Source organism: Artibeus jamaicensis, unplaced genomic scaffold (assembly GCF_021234435.1).
Source record: "Artibeus jamaicensis isolate MK-2021 breed Jamaican fruit bat unplaced genomic scaffold, CSHL_Jam_final contig_956, whole genome shotgun sequence".
In the NCBI taxonomy this organism is placed as follows: Eukaryota; Metazoa; Chordata; class Mammalia; order Chiroptera; family Phyllostomidae; genus Artibeus; species Artibeus jamaicensis.
In genome coordinates this window covers 523,401-540,140 of record NW_026522021.1, presented here as the reverse complement: position 1 = coordinate 540,140, position 16,740 = coordinate 523,401, and the positions used below count along the sequence as shown (strand labels likewise).

General features: G+C 59.2%; 1 protein-coding gene across 1 annotated transcript; it reads right to left on the bottom strand.

Moving 5' to 3' along the window:
- Window positions 1-7,502: 7,502 nt before the first annotated feature.
- LOC119044702 (uroplakin-3b-like protein 1) lies at window positions 7,503-11,987 on the bottom strand. The gene is made up of 6 exons (XM_037139172.2): window positions 11,808-11,987; window positions 10,081-10,233; window positions 9,564-9,783; window positions 8,981-9,057; window positions 8,612-8,732; window positions 7,503-7,736 (listed from the first exon to the last, which is right to left on the bottom strand). Exons 1-6 carry the CDS (start codon window positions 11,887-11,889, stop codon window positions 7,625-7,627), a joined length of 765 nt encoding a protein of 254 aa, XP_036995067.2. The 5' UTR covers window positions 11,890-11,987; the 3' UTR covers window positions 7,503-7,624.
- Between the last annotated feature and the right edge of the window lie 4,753 nt (window positions 11,988-16,740).

Below are 16,740 nucleotides of genomic sequence, written 5' to 3'. Positions count from 1 at the left end.
AGGAGCCTTCGGGTGAAAGTTGGAGCCACGGGGTGGCAGGGAGGGAGGTGGAGGTCGTCCTGGTCCTCAGCCTGACTCCTCTCAGACAGCTCTTGTGCGTCCTGCGTACCCAGCAGCCACCATCCCTTCTCCCGTTCCACTGTTCCAGGCGCCCTGCCGGTACTCAGGGCCCCGGCCTCTGGAGCCCCCTAGCCCTCAGCTTGCTGGGGTCCCTCCGCCCCAGCTGCCTCTGGCAGGGCCCACACGGTCCCCCCTAGGGTCTCTCCGCTCCTGCTCCGCCCTCCCCACACAGCCTCTTCCCCACCCCGTATCTCTGGCCTGTGCCTGAGCCGGGGGCAGCGCAGCGGCGGTGTGATGTGAGCGGCGCAGTGGTCCAGGCGCGCCAAGGGGGCGGGCGGCTCCTCACACTCCCAGCTCCTCGGGGAAAGGGGACCTCTATCTATTCACTGCGTGGCCATGGTGGTCTCCAGTGGGTGCCCCCCAGATGCTTGCTGAATAAACACGGACTGCATTTCTTCCAGGAAAACACACAAATCCTAAGTGAACAGCTTGTTGATTTTTCACACGCGCCTACGCCTGAGTAACCGTCACCTAGATCAGGATCCAGGCCGTTTCCAGCCCCCATCGGGCTTCCTCGTGCCCCGAGCACCGCCACCCGCGGGGTAACCTCTCCCCTGACGTGATCACCGCGTGTGAGTCTTCCCTGCTTTGACCCGTGTGTGGCTGGGGTGATACCGTGCACAGGCACAGCTCAGAAAGATCGGGGCTTCGGTCCCGGCGACTGCAAAAGAAAAGCGAGCATCCCGGTAAAGCGAGTGGCACAAACTCTTCGTTTCCCAGTGCATATTAAAGTTACGTTTACACTATACCGTAGCCTGTGAAGTGTGCAATAGCATTATGTCTAAGAAAACCATGTACATACGTTAATTTAAAAATAATTCATTGCCAAAAAAGGTTAACCGTCACCTGAGCCTGTTAGGAAAATAGTGCCGATGGGATTGCCCTGTGCGGCGTTGCCACAAGCCTTCGGGTTGCAAAAAGCACAAAGATCCGTGAGGGACAATAGAGTGAGTCATGCCTGTGTGTTCCCTGCTCCACGCTTCTCCTCCTCCGCTGAACAACGGCCAGGGCAGCCCCCCGCAGCTGCGCATGCCCACAGTCCGTTCTTCGCTATTGCTGAGTGTGTCCTGTGGCGTGGGTGCAGTTCTCCCCAGAGCTTGCATCTCCCTCCCCAGTGGGAGACTCCCACGCCTTCCCCGCAGACAGGAGCACTCAGGTCTCTAAGGGAAGCGTGGGAATCCCCAGGTGGACATGAGAGCAGTGGGTCCTGAGCAGGCCGGTTCTCACCGCCCTTCCCTGGCATTTCACACTGTTCCCTCCTTCTCACCAGTGGACCCACCATTTTCTCTAAGAAGACACAGAACTTTCTTCCTGGAGGCTGAGGTCTCCCCTCATGGCACTTCAGGACTGTCTACTCGGGGTATGTCCGTCTGTCTTAGCCACCTTCCGCTCATAGGACAGGGACGGTGGCCAAGCTTCCCCTGCCCCCAGTGCTCAGCTCAAAGCCTGGGGAGGACAACAGGCAGCCAGGGACTCACAGAAAGGTGGGCCTGCAGAGAACAGCCCGTGGACAGATGTCCTCGCCTCGGGGACCGAGCCAGGAGATGCAGGCTCAAGGTCCAGTCTCTGAGTGTGGGGTGCCGGGGGATGTTTCTCAAACTGCCCAGGAAGCAGCTTTTAACTTCCTAGGACCTCAGCACGAGCCCGCTGTCCCTTTAGGGTCCAGGTGGGATTCCGAGCCTGTCATTGCCTTCGCCCTGGCCCACCGAGCCTCAGACTCACAGCAGGCTGGTTGGGGACCTGTAAGGCCGCATCACCACACCCTCCCCAAGCAGCCCAGCCTGGAGCAGGCCCACTGTGGGGAGAGAAGGGGTCCCCTGCCCAGTCAAGGCAGGGCAGGCCTCCATTCGATGTCTCTACTGTTCTCAGAGACTGTTCTGGGCCCGGCTGTGGCCCTGGGGCAGTGGGCTGTTGGGCTCCGGGACCACAGTGCTGTCGCCCACCCCGCCCTTGGCCCTCAGCCCAACCCAGGTTCCTCTCTTCCCAGAAGTTCAACCCCCTGAATAGAATTGCGTGCATTGCCCTCATTAACCTTCTGAACCTTCCAGAAAGGAGTGGAAATGCCCTGCCTCATCCTCCCACTGAGGAAGCCGGAGTGTGAGGGGGGGAGGTGAGGGAACCGCTCCCCCGGGGCTGCTGCCCAGATCAGGAGTGGGACGGGGAGGGGGGCAAGCTGCTGCCCCACGCAGGCCCCTCCCCCCCAGCCGAGCTCCGGGAGCCCCCTTGCCTCCCCAAGCTGAGTTCTCACCCCCTGTGTGTTCTGTGATAGTGCCACTTATGGTGCTTGTTGTTTCATCTATAAAGTGAGACTCATCCTGGGGTCGCCCCAAGGATTTGGGGTTCACATATGCAGGTGTTCGGTCCAGTTCCTGGTGTTCAATAAGCACCGTGTAGCGACCAGCCCCTCCTCTGAGTCACCACGTCCTGCGTGTGGCCTTCTCTCGGTTGGAGTGACCGGTGGCTAACAAGGGGGGTCTGAGCCCCCTTCTCTGTTTCTGCTGTTCCCCACGCATCTCCGTCAGCTCCTCACCCCGCCAGGAGGTAAGGACAGCCAGCTTTGGGGGCAGACAGGAAATATTCTGGGGTCCTTGGGATTCACAGGGGACAAATAACTTGCAGTGGAAGGGGTCACAGGTGTCCACGAGGAGAAGGCGGCATATGAGCTGGGCATGAAGGACCAAGAGAATTTGGGCTCCAGGCAAAGGATGGAAGGCAGAGGCAGCAGCAGCAGGGCAGGAGCAGCTCATGGGAGCCCTCGGGCCATCACCCCAGTGACCAGGGCCCGACTCTGGGTGGCTCAGACTGCCCAGTAAGCAGGGATTCCGGCCCCTGCCACACCGTGTCCCCAGCACTCTGCAAGTCCCCAGAGGGACCTCAGAGTGCCCTGCACCTTGGCCTGCAACGTCTTCCCAGGGAGGTGCCTCCTAACAGGCCCAGGTTGAGTCCCTTGTGTCTTGTGTCCTGAGGGAGCACATCCCCCTGGCGGCTCAGGCTGATAAGGTCGGACCCAGAAACTGCACCCCATGCCCTGGACTCCAGGGTTCCCTGGCTCCTCCCTCCCCTCGGCCTCCTGGGCCCTCCTGCCTGCCTGGCTTCCGGCCCCACCGGAATCTGCAGACCCCTCTGAGTGAGCCAGCATTGCTAGGAGAGCCCCGGGTCCCATTCCGACCAGGGGCTGCCCTCACACATCGGTGGGGAGCGGAGCTGCCTAATTCCCTACAACAGCCCACTTGGGCCAGCTGGGCACCTGCTGCGGGGGACAGCTGGGTGTCTGGAGAAGGCTCCCGGGCATGGGGACAGCACGTCAGGACCAGAGGCTGTAAAGGGCGGGGGGGCAGGGCCAGCAGGGGAGGGGGCCTGGGAGAGCCCCTCCGCGTCGACCAGTGCGGGGCGACGGGCTGAGACTGGTCCTGCACTGACCTACGTTCTCCTCTCCCGTCGTCTTTCTGCTCTATTTTTGCCCCTGTCCCTACTGAGCCCAAACCCGGAGCCAGCTTCCTGGTTCTGTCTCCTGTTTGCTGGGAAACGGCCGGGCCCCCCTCCGGGCCAGCTCAGACGGCTCCCCGCAGGAAGCGAGTTCTCATGGCTCCTCCGAGTTAAAATAGAGACGAGACAGTGAGAAACAGGCAAAGGAACAAAGAGAAAGGGACACAGGGGGACGGACAGTCAGAAAGAAAGAGCTGGGGCAGAAAGAGGCAGCGAGGGATGCGGTAGGCCCCTCCCCCCACCCATTTGTCCACTTACCAGGCTGATGTCAGGTGACCTGCGGCCCTACTGGAGGAACTCCAGACCATCGTCACTGAGTCTGTTTGCCCCAGGTGTGTGCCCCGAGAGCTGGAGGGCTGAGGGGTGGCGCAGCGACGCGGTGTAGCCAGCGTTACCCTGCCAGCTTGTGCTCCAGTCCCCCAAAGGCCCAGAGAAGCAAGCCCAGGCATGGCGGGGGTCTCCGTGGGAATTCGGGTGGGGGACGGTCCCACCCAAAGCGTGCTGGCTCTCCCCCAGCCCCCGAGGTCAGGCTCTGGGCTCGGCACAGGACAGGTCCCAAGAAAGTGGCTTCAGTCTCTGTGGTCGTGCTGTTTATCACACGTCCCCGGTGGGGACGCGTGGGTCAGAGAGACAGGCTCACGGGGGTCTTCTCCAGCATTCGGCCTGGGGGCTGGAGGACCACCGCACCAGGAGGCATGGGGCTGGGGGCAGCTCTAGGTTTGGCTGAGGGGGTGGCGTGGTGGTCTGCGGGGACTCTGGGATGTCCAGTCAGAGGCAGCCAGGCCCCTGTCCTCCAACACTCTGGGGTCAGCTCCTGCAGAGCCCCCTCCCTGGCCTCAGGCCACCCTCTGTCCCGGACAGGACTATGTGGTCATCCGTCTACCCATCTCCAGTCGGGAGACCACAAGGGTGGGGAAGCGGCTGGTTCCGAGGGATCGGCGCAAAGCCAGTCCATGTCCCTCTGTGATACTGCGGTAGGTACAGTGAGAAATGTGTTGTTCTCCCTTACCACGGTTTCGGTTGCCTGTGGTCAACTGTGGCCCAAAAATATTAAATGGAGAATTCCAGAAAAAAGCAATTCATATGTTTTAAATTCTGCATTGTTCTCAGTGGCATTACTGAGCCCCTCTCTGTCCTGCCTGGGACTTGAGTCACCCTTCGTGCAACGAATCCACACTGCGCATGCTCCTCACTCGCTGTCACGTGGTAGCCAGCTCACTGACCAGATCAACTGCTCTGTTTCATTATCGGTTGTCAGTGTTTGTCCTTCGCTCTGCCTGATTTGTAAGTTCGACTTTGCCAGGACTATTATGTACAGGAAAAAGCACAGTGTACGTAGGGCTTGGTGGTGTCTGACCTTCCAGGCATTCAGCAGGAGCGTTGGAGGTGCCCCCTGTGGACACGGGGGGCTCCTGGTGCATTTGGTCTTCGTCCCTGGTTCCCAGCCCAGAGCTCCCAAAGCCCTTGGGATTTTGAGTGGTGGGGTGAGAGGAGCACCTTTTGCTGTTCCCAGTGAGCCCTTTCCCACTGACCCGAGAGTTTGCCCAGTGAGGTGAGCTCCTGGGTAGCTTCAGGATGCAGGCTGGTCACTAGAACTTTCAGCCTGACTCCCTACTCCAATAATCTGCAGGGAGGGAGAGGGGCTAGGGAATGAGCTCCATCACTGAAGGCCAGTGATTTAATCAGTCGTGCCTGGTAGTGGAACCTCCATAAAACCCTCAGACAACGGGGCTCAGAGAGCGTCTAGGCTGGTGAAGGCGCAGAGGTGCTGGGAGGGCGGCGCGCCCAGAAAGGACGCAGGAGCTCTGCTCAACGCCCTCACACCCAGCCCTGCGCGCCTCCTACCTTGCTGTCCTGAGCTGTATCCTTTGTCACAAACCGGTGGTACTCGGTGAACTGTTTTCCTGAGTTCTGTGGGCTATTTTAGCCAAATGCCTAGACTGAGAAGGTGGTCCTGGGAATCCGTGATTTCTAACCAGGACGGACAGAAGTGTCTGGGTGCCCCAGGAATGCGCTACTGGCAACCGGTGCCCGCAGAAGGGGCAGTCTTGTGGGCCGAGCCCTTTCACTGCAGTGTCCGCACCGACTCCAGGCAGTTAGCATCAGAGCCGAGTTACACTGTGGGACACTCAGGGGGTGTCTGGAGAGTTGGAGAATTGGTTGGTGTGAGGACACCAACATATCTGGGGTCAGAAGTGCTGTGGGTAAAAAACAGATCGTAATACTCTCCAAGTTCATTCTTGGCCCTTCTCTGTCCTGCTCTGGAGCCAGTCAGCCGGGACACGGACCGCAGACCGCACCATCCAGGCCCCTCTGCCCTCTTACTTCCGGCCAGGCGTCATTAGTGGAGGCACCAATATGAGATCAGAAGGCAGGAGGAGAGGCAGGGGTATTTACTCACTGGCTCCCCCCAGTGGTGGCACCCCTCTACCTACAGCCCCTGCCCCCGACAGGCAGACCCTGCCCATGGCTCCTATTCACTGGCTCTGGACACAGCACTGGCCCCTGCCACGCCAGCCCTTCAGGTGCTGAAGTGTTTATGGCCCCTCAGTGCCCTAGGTCACCCTCTCCTGGGGTTCCCCTAGCACTGCCCACACCTTTGTAAACTCTCTCAATTGCCCTGCCAGAGGCATGCCATCTGTCTCCTGCCGCCGGCCAGCCCACACAAGCTCTTGTGGAGTGCAGGGCCTTGGGGTCAGCTAGTTCAGCCTTCACTCTTTACATAAAAGGACACTGGGGCCCAAAGAGGTTGAGTGATCTGTCCAGGGTCACCCAGCCCTGGGGGCAGAGCTCGTGGTTGCTCTGAAAAGGCTGCGGGAAGACCGAGACAAGTTGGGAGTCGCCTCCTCCCCTCCCTGCCTCTCCTCGCCTGGCTCACCCAGGGTCAGGTTAGCACTTCCTGCACAGCAGGAGCCGGATGTGCCATGGGCTCATAAACCAATTAGGGCTGTGTGCACATCCCAGAGATAGGGACCTGGGAAGCCAGCAAGTGCCCTCCTTCCCTGACCCTGCGCCCCAGCAGGCAGGGCCCTCCACCTGGTGTGGGGTGTCTTCTGGATCCGCCCCCACATCCCACCCGACTCTCTAGCTGCCCCCAACTTGCCTACCCAGTGCTCCCCAGTTGCTTCCAGGTCTTTGCCCATGCTGCTGCTCTCCCCTGGGCACCCTTCCCATATCTACCTGGCACAGGGCTACCCCTTCTCCAAGGCCACAATTGTTTAGAAAGCCTCCTGTAAGCCTTGGCGCCCACGTTCCCTCCACCCTTGTGTGTGGCAATAACCTTCTCCTCCCTCACAGTGGCGGGCAACTGGAGGGCAGAACCTTGCCCGCATCACCTCCAGAGTCACCCCCAGCCTTTTGGGGCCTACCCAGCGTGGAGCTGATGATGAAAATGCTGGGTGCCTGGGTGAGGTTCAGGGCTGGTGTCTACTCTGGGCTGAGCCCAGGCTTCCATAGAGCTTTTCGCATGCAGTTCCTGTCCACCTGCCGCAAGGCCCAGAGTAAGCCCAGGGGCGGGTGAAGCTTAGAAGCTACCCCTCTCGTGCAGGAATCGGAGAAAAGGGAGATGAACAGCTCACAGTCCTCCAGCCAGGAGGGGAGGCCAGCTGGAGAGCGGGAGCACAGGAGGGTGCTGGGGTAAGGGAGCAGCGAGTGTCCGACACGCAGGGCAGGGTCGGCCCGTTCACCTCAGCCCAGTGGGCAGTGTGATTATCCTTATTCTTCAGGTAGGGACACTGAGGCCCAAAGACAGGCTTGATCTGCTCTAGATGGCTCAGCAGGCCTGGGCCCCTGGGGTCTCAGCCCTGGCATTACATCCTCCTTCGGACCACCCCCACCCTGCAGAGGATCTGGGGGCAGCAGGTGGGGAGGCCGCCAGCTACACAACGGCACAGATGTACAGAGGGGTCTTGGCACGTTTATTTCTCATATTCATTCCTGAGCTCCAGAAGCTTTGGGACATGCTCCCAGCCCAGGCTCCAGGGAGGGGTTGAGGAGCAGGTGGGAGCCCCGGAGCCACTCAGGAGCCCAGCTCGGCCTGAGGAGGGCTGAACAGGTGGTGAGGTTTATATCTTCTCATGCACACCGACTCCCCTTGTCCCGAAATGGAGGTGCTCCCACAGGTGTCATAGCTTGGGTGGGGGACAAGGGTGGGGGGAGAGTGATGAACATAGGACTCAGAGGCCCGGGCTATGCCTGCAGCTTGGAGCTCCAGGCGCCGGAGCACTGCAGACACCGAGGCTCCACCAGCCAGGCTGGACTAGCCAGAGGGAACCAGACATCTCCTCTAAGCTGCCTGAAGCCAGCTCTCCCCTCCCTGGCCCCGGCCATCGCCCAGCCCCCACACCCCCTCTTCCACTGCCCTTACGCCAGGACGCCTGTCTCCCCTAATCAAAACCCACCAGCAGCCGCCTCTGGCCTCAGGATGCAGCCATTTCCTCAGCTGGGAATCAGCACCAGGCCTTGCCTGGCTGCTCGCAACCCTTCGGCCCCAGCGCCTCCCCGCCCTTCACCCCCCCTAACTCCCTCCAGGATAGGTTTCCCCCTGCCTCTAGGCGGCCCTGTGGACGTGCCCACTCCACTAAAGCCCCGGTGTCTGAGCCCTGGATGAAAGGCTTGAGGCAAAGCTCAGTACTTGGTCTAAAAGCGATTCGTCTCCCCCTGGGTGACTCCCAGCTGGAATGTCGGCTGCCCGCCCCGCCAACAATTCCAGTAGTTGCCACCAGGAAGCAGTGGTGCCCACTCAGGAATTGTGGACCCTTGGGCAGGAAGGAGGGAGAGGTCAAGAGGTTCTGGAACCTTGGGGATTCCTTGCTCAATAATTAATACCCATGTCTGGCCTTCAGGGAAAGCCACTCCAGCACGGCCAGCAAAGGGGAGCTGGTCTGGGGGCTTGGGCCGGGGCCTTCTGAGGAACACGTGAGGGAGGGAGAAGGGGATAAAGGCGACCCAGGTCGGGGACTCTCCCCTGCCAGGGGCCCAGGAGGTCTCGGCCCTGTCCACTTACCAGCTGTAGATGAGCAGGGTGAGGAGGACGGAGAGGAGGACGGACACCAGGACGGACAGGAGGGCAATGATGACCACAGCACCTGCGCTCCGGGACCCTGGGGCAGCCTGGAACGCCTCGGCTGAGGGGTGTGAGGGGACCCCCAGGCAGGCAGGTGGGCGGTGTGGGGAGGAGAGAGACATGGTCTATCCGAGAAGGGGGCCTGGAACAGTCTCCAGACCGACCGCCCGCACCCAGGCTGGGGGAGGGGCGCCTGCAGCCGCAGAACAGTAACCCAGGCTCTGACCCACAGGGCCGGCCCACGCCCGGTCCTCCGGACCTCCCCAGGCCCTCCGCCTGGGTGTGGGACCTGCCCATCTGGCCCCATACCTTGCAGCAGATGGGTGTCATTGGACCACTCTGTCTCAGCCACAGGTCCTTTGTCACTCATCACCAGGAACTTTACTCTGAACAGAAGACCCGGCATTGGGAGTGAGGGTCCCTGGGTCCTGAGCCCCTTGGCTCCGGCGCCTATCAGTCTGTGCCCTGGATTCCCAGGGCTGGATGATCAAAGCATAGCCTTGGAACTCGCCCGAAGGGGCTCCAGTCCCAGCTGTGACATTTCCCAGCTGTGTGGCCTTGGCTGCATCCCTCACCCTCTCTGGCCTCAGCGTTCTCACTTGGGAAATGTGTGTGGAATGGACTAGGTCACCCGGCACGGGACATCTGTGACGCTCAGTGAGGGGAGGTGGCTCAAGGGGCCAGTCCCTCCCAGGATGGGGAGATTCCATCTGTGGGATCCAAATGACCCACGGGGGCAGGGGCTCCCGTCAGGGACCCTCTGCTCAAGAAAGACAGGGGCATTTACCCAGGCCTCCCCCCAGGTGCAGGGAACCCAGGCGCCCAGCTGGGGGCTGCCGGGGCTCAGGCCTGGGTACAGGCAGGAGCAGCAGGGCCTGGCAGAGCTGCTCACCGGTAGGGGCCTGGGCCGGGCAGGGGGTGGTTGCAGCCCCTCGTGGTTGGTAAGCAGCTGGTGTCATTGCCAACACGGAGGACCCGGAGCTGGTTGCCAGGCTGACTACTCGGATAGAGCGCCCGGTTGGCCATCAGTGTGAGGTAGTAGCCCCTCTGGGGGAAGTCGGCAGGGACTGGGCTGTCCTCCACCCTCTGTGGGGCAGTGAAGTTCCGGAAGGCTGAGGGTGGCATCCAGGTCAGACGGTGGGTAATGGTGGCTCTGATGACAGGGGCTGGCCCACCCCAGTCCTCAGGGGCACCCAGAAGTCTCCAGGCCTAGAGTGTGACCTGCCCATCTGGCCCCATAGGGCATAGGGGCCACATGGGCAGGGCTCCAGCACATCCCACCAGGCCAGACAGCCCCCAGCCACATCCCCGGCAGCACCTCCCCTCCCCTCCTCCCACCCCCGCTGCTCCTTGCACGCCCCCTGCCTCTCTCACAGAGGGAAGCCAAGGCCTGCCCTGTTGGCACCCACCGTTGCTATGGGCCACCACTAGCCAGATGGGGTCCAAGTCAGAGATGTTGAGGTGGCTGAACTGGCCCCGAGGCTGCTCCAGGGTGAAGGTGGACTGGGTGAGGGTCCCGGCTAGAGTGGCACTTGAGAGCTGGGGCACACAGTTGATGTGCTCTGGGGCGGTGAGAGTCAGAGAGAAGAGGCTCAGCCAGAAAACCAAGCCCTCCCAGCCCAGACTGAGAGGTGAGCAGGGCTGGACGTGGTCCTGGGAGCCCAGTCCGAGGGAGAAGGCACAGCCCTGCCTTGAGCACCCTAGTCCGAGGGAGGAGGTAGGGCTTTTCCTGGGAGCTTCGTTCAGGCATTACCCAGGAGCATTCCCTGGCGGTTCTGTGTCTGTGGGGCATGCGCGGATGGCCTGAGTCCAGGCCTGGCCCCTGCCTTGGGAGCCTACTAAGGGTGGGTACTGTGGGATGTCAGGGGCAGGCCCTGCCTTACTGGGGTCTCCACATGATGAGCAGAGTCCAGGGAAAGGGGGCAGCCAGAGGCGCCAGGGCCCCTCCCCCCAGCTGCAGGCACGCTCTTCTGGCGGCGGGGTCTCGGGCCTCACTGGGGCGAGACTCAGATGAGGGAGGGCCTGAGTCCTACTGGTCCCCAGTGGCCTCGCGCTCTGGCTCTCTGGGCCTCAGTTTACCCACCTCTCAAGCCCCTCCAGCTCCACCCACATGGTCCAGACTGCTTTGCTCAATGAGAGAAATGGATGGTTTAGGAGATGATAGAGGAAGTTCCCCTCCAAGACCTCAAACCAGGACATGGGTCACCAAGAGGGGGACGGTGTCCTGGCTCAGAACTTGGACCCCCTCTCCTCCCCACCCAGTGCTCTGCCACTTCTCCCCCACCCCCACCGTAAGGCAGCTTCCCCTTCTGGAACTTGTCTCCCTCTCGGCCCCTTACAGCCTCATCTGGGAAAGGGCAGGGACAGCCGGGAAGGACAAGAAGCCTGGGGCCCCGTGCCCACACCCAGCCCTGCTGTTGCAGGGAGCGCAGAGCCCCTAACTTCTCCCTGGGCCTGTCGAGAGCAGGGCTCCTTCTCTCTCCAGCTCCAGATACCGGGAAGCCACAGAAAAATGAAGAGCGCTGATACACAAGTCTCCAGAACCTGCCGCCTCCTTTTGTTCAATTCAGTTCAGTCCAATTTATTTCCATGTAATTCCACTTAACTCCCGAGATTCAGTACTAGAACACTCCTTTCCCTGAGCAGCCAGTTCTATCTCCGAGGCCCAGTGCACACAGCAAGCACTTAATGTTTGCTGAACGAGGGAAAAGGCATGGAACAGCAGAGATGGGGAGGCTGCATCTCTAAGCCCCTCTAGTTTAAGAGCCCACAGTGAACAATGCCTGCAGTCCCCCACAGGGCTTCCTTTGGGGGCTATTTTTGTAGGCTTCTTTTAACATTTGCTCGGGGACAGGAAGGAGGGTGTGGAGGGGTGGAGGGGCACCATTGGTGAGAACTCAGGTGGGGGCTCAGGGGGCACGGAGATGAGAAGCCCTGAGAGAGGAAGCATTACTCACTCCCCGGTCTGGGGTGGGGGATAGGTGTCCATCTCGTGACCTGTTTGGCGGGCTGTCTCTCCTGACCCACCCAGGACCCAGTCCCCAGACTTGAGGGCTGGGAGCTGGTGGAGGGGAGGCCCACCCTCCTGAAGCCGGAGGCTCAGTGGGCACCCCGCCCCCGCCCCTCTCTCACTCACCCAGGCCTGTTCCCAACCGCAGGCAGATCAGCAGCAGCACCGGTGGCACCAACAGCACAGACTGTCCCCTACCAAGCCCCATGGCCAGGCCAAGCAGCCGCCGTTTGTTGGAGGGTCTGTCTGCAGCGCCCAGAGCCCCGGAGCTCCTTAGTCTGGGCAGGGCTGGGGGAGGCTCTCCTCACACCTCCTGCTGCCCCTCCCAAGTACCCCCTCCTCCCCAACAACTGGTTGGGCAGGTTTTGGGGCAGAATGTGCCGGCCCCATGGATTTGGCATTGCCAGGGAGGGGTCTGAAGGGAACAATCAGCACCTAGACAAGCCTAGACACCCTCGCCCCCCACTCTAGGAGGGCCTGGCCAGGGAGGGGCCGCGGGATGAGGAAGCAGCCCCGTCCAGGCAGCCCCAGGAATGCCCTGCTGCACCCTGCGGAACCTTCTCGTGCGAACAGCCCCAACCTGGCAGCCAGGGCTCTGCCCAGCCCCCTGTGCAGACAGGGGTTACCCTCATTTTCTAGATGAGGCATGCAGAGGGCAAGGGGCCTTGCCCAGTGACCCAGCCAGCCAGGGCAGAGCCCTAATTAGAGCATCGCACCCAAGGGCAAGCTCGGGGGGCTCCCCGACACCACCCTCCCTCCTCTCCTCATCCAGGTGACCTGCCCTCTGCCCTCTCTCTTCCCTCCATCTGTGGCCACTGCCAGGGCCGGGCAGTCGGTCCTCACCACAGAAGATGACCGGATGGGGCCCCAGGCAGGTGGGCACGAACCGACCCCCACCCACCGGGATCCGAGCAGCAGCCCAGCCCAGGCTCCCGCCTCGAACAGTAGCCCTTCTGGCCCGCTGTCTGCACCTGGCCAGAGACTCCCTCCCCAAACTCAATCTCCTTTTGGGAGTGCGTAAATTTTTAAAAATCATTACAAATATTCTCTAGTTTTTATAATGATTTACACCCTCTTTAGCTGCCAGCCCACATGCACTGTTTCTCTGCAAAAAACTTAAGCTGTGCCAATTGTTTATCACAGTGAACTTCAGAAAAGGAAAACATTCCTGCCAACGTGACGTGATTGCCTAGTCGGTTTTTGATTGTTTTTTGTGCTTTACTCAGATACTCTAGCAGATGGCGTCAGACCTCTCGAGACAAAATTACTCTGTTTCATTAGTGATTGACTCAGCCCCAGGGAACTGGGGGCCAAAACCAGAGCAAAGCTCAGGGGAGGCAGATGGGGCGGGGGGAGGCAGAGAGGGTGGGAGAAGGCCGGGGTGGGGGTTCCCGACAGTGCAGGGGGTGGCCCTCAGCCAAAAGGCCGCTGGCACCCCCTCCTCAGGCGTCCTGTAGCCTCTCCGCCTTTGCTTGCGCCGGTCTCTCCCGGGAGGGCCCTCGCTACTTCGTAGGACCCAGCTAACTTTAGTCCAGTCGTTGGTGCTATTAGAAATGTCACCTGGCCGGCCCGGGCGCCCGGCCTGTGCCTCCAGCTTCTGGTCATGGTAAGAGCGCAGTGCTCCAGCGCGCTCAGCCCTGTGGGCATCTGGGCCTCCTGCTGAAAGCCCCCCAAAGGCAGAAACTGCCTCCTTACTTGGGAAGGTGGAGGGCAATGGGCTCCCGGTGTCTGGCACAGGGTCCTCCACAGAGCAGCCTTTCTGCACAATGGAGGCGACACTGCTGAGTTTCAGACGCAGGTCACCCCGCAGTCAGCACTTAGAGGACAGGGAGGTCCGACAGGCAGGATTGTAAACGGACATGTGGGCGTCGGAGAGAGAGCATCACCAGAGCTTCTCTGCCTAGTGCAGAAGAGAGGGGGGCATGGGTGGGTCTCACTGGGGCCCAGCTGGCAAGTCCTGGTCAGTCCTGGCCGTGGAAAGTCTTCCTTTATCGCCCAGCGTCTCTCCACAGAAACGGCCACCCCCATAGACAGGTTGAAGGTATACAGTGCAGTGGACACCTGCATCTTGTGCGGCGTTTGCTCTGCATCCCCCTCCCCCTGTGCGTACAGGGTCCGGCACAGATAACTCCCTGTTTTATTACAAAACTGTAAGCATGGAATTCTGTAACATAACAGCATCACATTCAAGCACATCGTATGACATTTTAGGTGAAATGTTCAAATTAAAACTATAAATTATTACGCCCACATTATTACCTTACCAACCACACTTAAGCAGGCGTTGCTTCTGCTGGACCCGAGTGTGTGTGTGTATGTGTGTGTGTACAGTGTTACTCTCTGTACATCTGTAGTGGACGGGCATGAGCAGCAGAGGGAACAGGCCAAGGATGAATGGTCACCAGGATGGAAAGCCCCCAGCAACTGCAGGGGGGTACCTTGCCCCCAGGGTGACCGCCCCCCCCAGCATATTGCTGGTTATGAGGTTTAGACCTCCTGACCTTCCGTATTGCTGGCATGTCATTAGTCATTCTGTACATTCTCCGAGAGGAGGAATGCGGACGCCGCAGGTCGGCCTCACATGGCTCCCTTGCACGACCACTTCCTTAAGCATCGAACCCTCAGGACAATGAGGCTCTGATCAGCATCGAAGGACACTGGAAGGAGAGCCTCAGGTCTGTTGGCCAGAGACAGAGCTTTGGTCAAACTAGAGCTAACGTCCAGGCCTCAGTTGCATTTCAGCTCCAGGCCCAGAAAAGCAGCGGGGCCCGGCGGGGTGACGCCATGGCTGACATCAGGACCAGCTGCAGGGACTGACCCTCTCCATGGGCACGGGCCAGTCCATGGAGACCAGGACCCTGAGGAGACACACCTGGAAAGCTGATGGATGTTCTCTGGAGACCCTCCCCCTGGCACCTGTAGATCCAAATGCGCCACACAAAGGTCTCAGCAAGGAGTTTTCTCTCTCTCTCTCTGTAACTCTTGCCTTTCTCCCCCTCTTTCTCCAAAGCAAGTTTCTGTGGGGTTTTTTGCTTTTCTTACTCCTAACTTCCAAGGGCCCTTCTTTTCCCTCTGTAACTTGCTTCCAGAGCCCACACCCCCCTGCTGGCTCACTTCTTCCATGGCTCACTTCTACCCCTGCGACTTGCTAAATCAACTTTTGCTTGTATTTCAGTCTTGGCTCTGAATCCTTTCTTAGCCAAAACTCAAGGACCAAGGTAACACCTGGTGCTATTTCACCACTAGTATCTATACACACACACATATCTATAATATACTCATATAATAGGTTTTTATATATTATGTGTTGTATATGACATATTAATAAGTATATATTTATTTACATATAAATATATATATATTTACATTTCTCTCTCTCTCCCTTTTGAAAAGTGGTTGAAAGCAGACATCATAAACTGGGAAGGGTTTGCTCCATCCTTTTGAAAGTATGCTCTTCCTCATTGACTCAGCATCGTCCCAGGTCCCCAGAGGTGGGCAGGGCAAGCATTCCTATTAATCTCATTATGCAAATGAGAAAACCAGGCCTCCACTGAGAGAGGAACTTCCTGTGCAGGGCAGCAGCGTGTCTGCGGGGATCCTGAGACTCAGGCGCCCAAGGGGCAAGCGATGTAGCTTCCTTCTCCAACAGTGACTGGCTTCCTCGGTCGCTGCCCTGCACAAGCACTGCTTTTATTCTGGTGGTTTTTCTCTTTCTGTGCACCTCTCACCCTCCCTTGCCCCTTCTCAGTCGGCTGTGTAGACCAATATCAGTTAGTTACCTGGGGCCGCGGTGATAGGCCTTAGTCTGCAGTACCAGGCATGAATCTCCTAAAGGGGCCACTTTTGTAGCCTGAAATAGCTCCGGAGTGATGAAGGTGAAATGCGTGCTTAAAAATAATAATTTTAATGAACTATAGAAATGATCCCTGAAAGTATAGTCTTAAAAAATTGGTTTGAGAGAGAGAGAGAGAGACATGGACTTACTGTTCCACTTATTCGTGCGTTCATTGGTTGATTCTTTTTTTAAAAGTATTTTTAGACTGAGGGGAAGGGAGCGAGAAAGAGAAACATCAGTGTGTGGTTGCCACTTGCACGCCCCCTACTGGGGAACCTGGCCCACAACCCAGGCATGTGCCCTGACCGGGAATCAAACCAGAGATCCTATGGTTCAAAGACTGGCACTCAATCCACAGAGCCACACCAGCCAGGACTCATTGGTTGATTCTTGTATGTGCCCTGACCAGGCATCAAAACCTTGGTGCATTGGGATGGTACTTTGACCAGCTGAGCTCCCCGGTCAGGGCTAAATCCGTGCTTTTTGTTTTTCATAACAAACCCCTTTCCCCCACACCGTAAAGAGGTGACTTTTGGAAATCACTTAGAGGACCTCAGGTCGGGGGCTGCTTGCAGAGGGAACTTCCGGCCCCTGATTCCTGTCTCCAGGGAAGAGAGAGGGGCTGGAGGTTGAAATAATCACCAAGGGTCAATGGTTTCATGAAGCCCTAATAAAACCCCCAAATACTGAAAAAAAAAATACTGAAAAGCTAGTCCTTTCCTTATTGATTTTAAATACTATTTTTGTCATACGCCATGGCGTGGGCAACCCTCCATGCCCCTCTCCCGTCCGTATCGGGTGCTCACACCCGCAGCCTGCTGGGGCACCGGCTGGCTCCGCTCCTCCCCTCAGGTGCCCGTGTGAGAGCTTCTTCCCGGACCCCAGGGCTCTGGGAGTCCTCCCTGGAGTTGCATTCATCCTGGGGCCGCTGCAGGTGACACCAGGGGAGCCAGGCAGCTGGCAAGCTGTGGGATGCTCCCCTCCAGTCCCTGACAAGGGTCTGGCCCCCACTCGGGAATAACAATGTCTTCAGAGGTAGCCACTCCCAGCAGTGCCACTGTGTGGCAGGAATGACAACAGTGACAGGGGCCCAGGACAGACCCAAGGCCTAAGATCCCACCTCCACCCAGGGCCTCTTTCCTAGCCTGGGCCAGCCTTGGGCTTTCACACAAGCTTGGGGGTGACAGAAGCCTTGACGAGCTACTGTTGCTGTCACTGTCCTCG

What these genes read in the sequence shown, in the direction of transcription:
- LOC119044702 (XM_037139172.2), bottom strand. Translation starts at nt 11,889, where the DNA reads ATGGGGCTTGGTAGGGGACAGTCTGTGCTGTTGGTGCCACCGGTGCTG. An exon ending in CCCGGCCCAGGCCCCTACCG is followed by an intron (nt 9,058 to 9,563) that starts GTGAGCAGCTCT and finishes TCTTCTGTTCAG; the next exon opens with AGTAAAGTTCCTGGTGATGA. An exon ending in TGACACCCATCTGCTGCAAG is followed by an intron (nt 8,733 to 8,980) that starts GTATGGGGCCAG and finishes CACACCCCTCAG; the next exon opens with CCGAGGCGTTCCAGGCTGCC.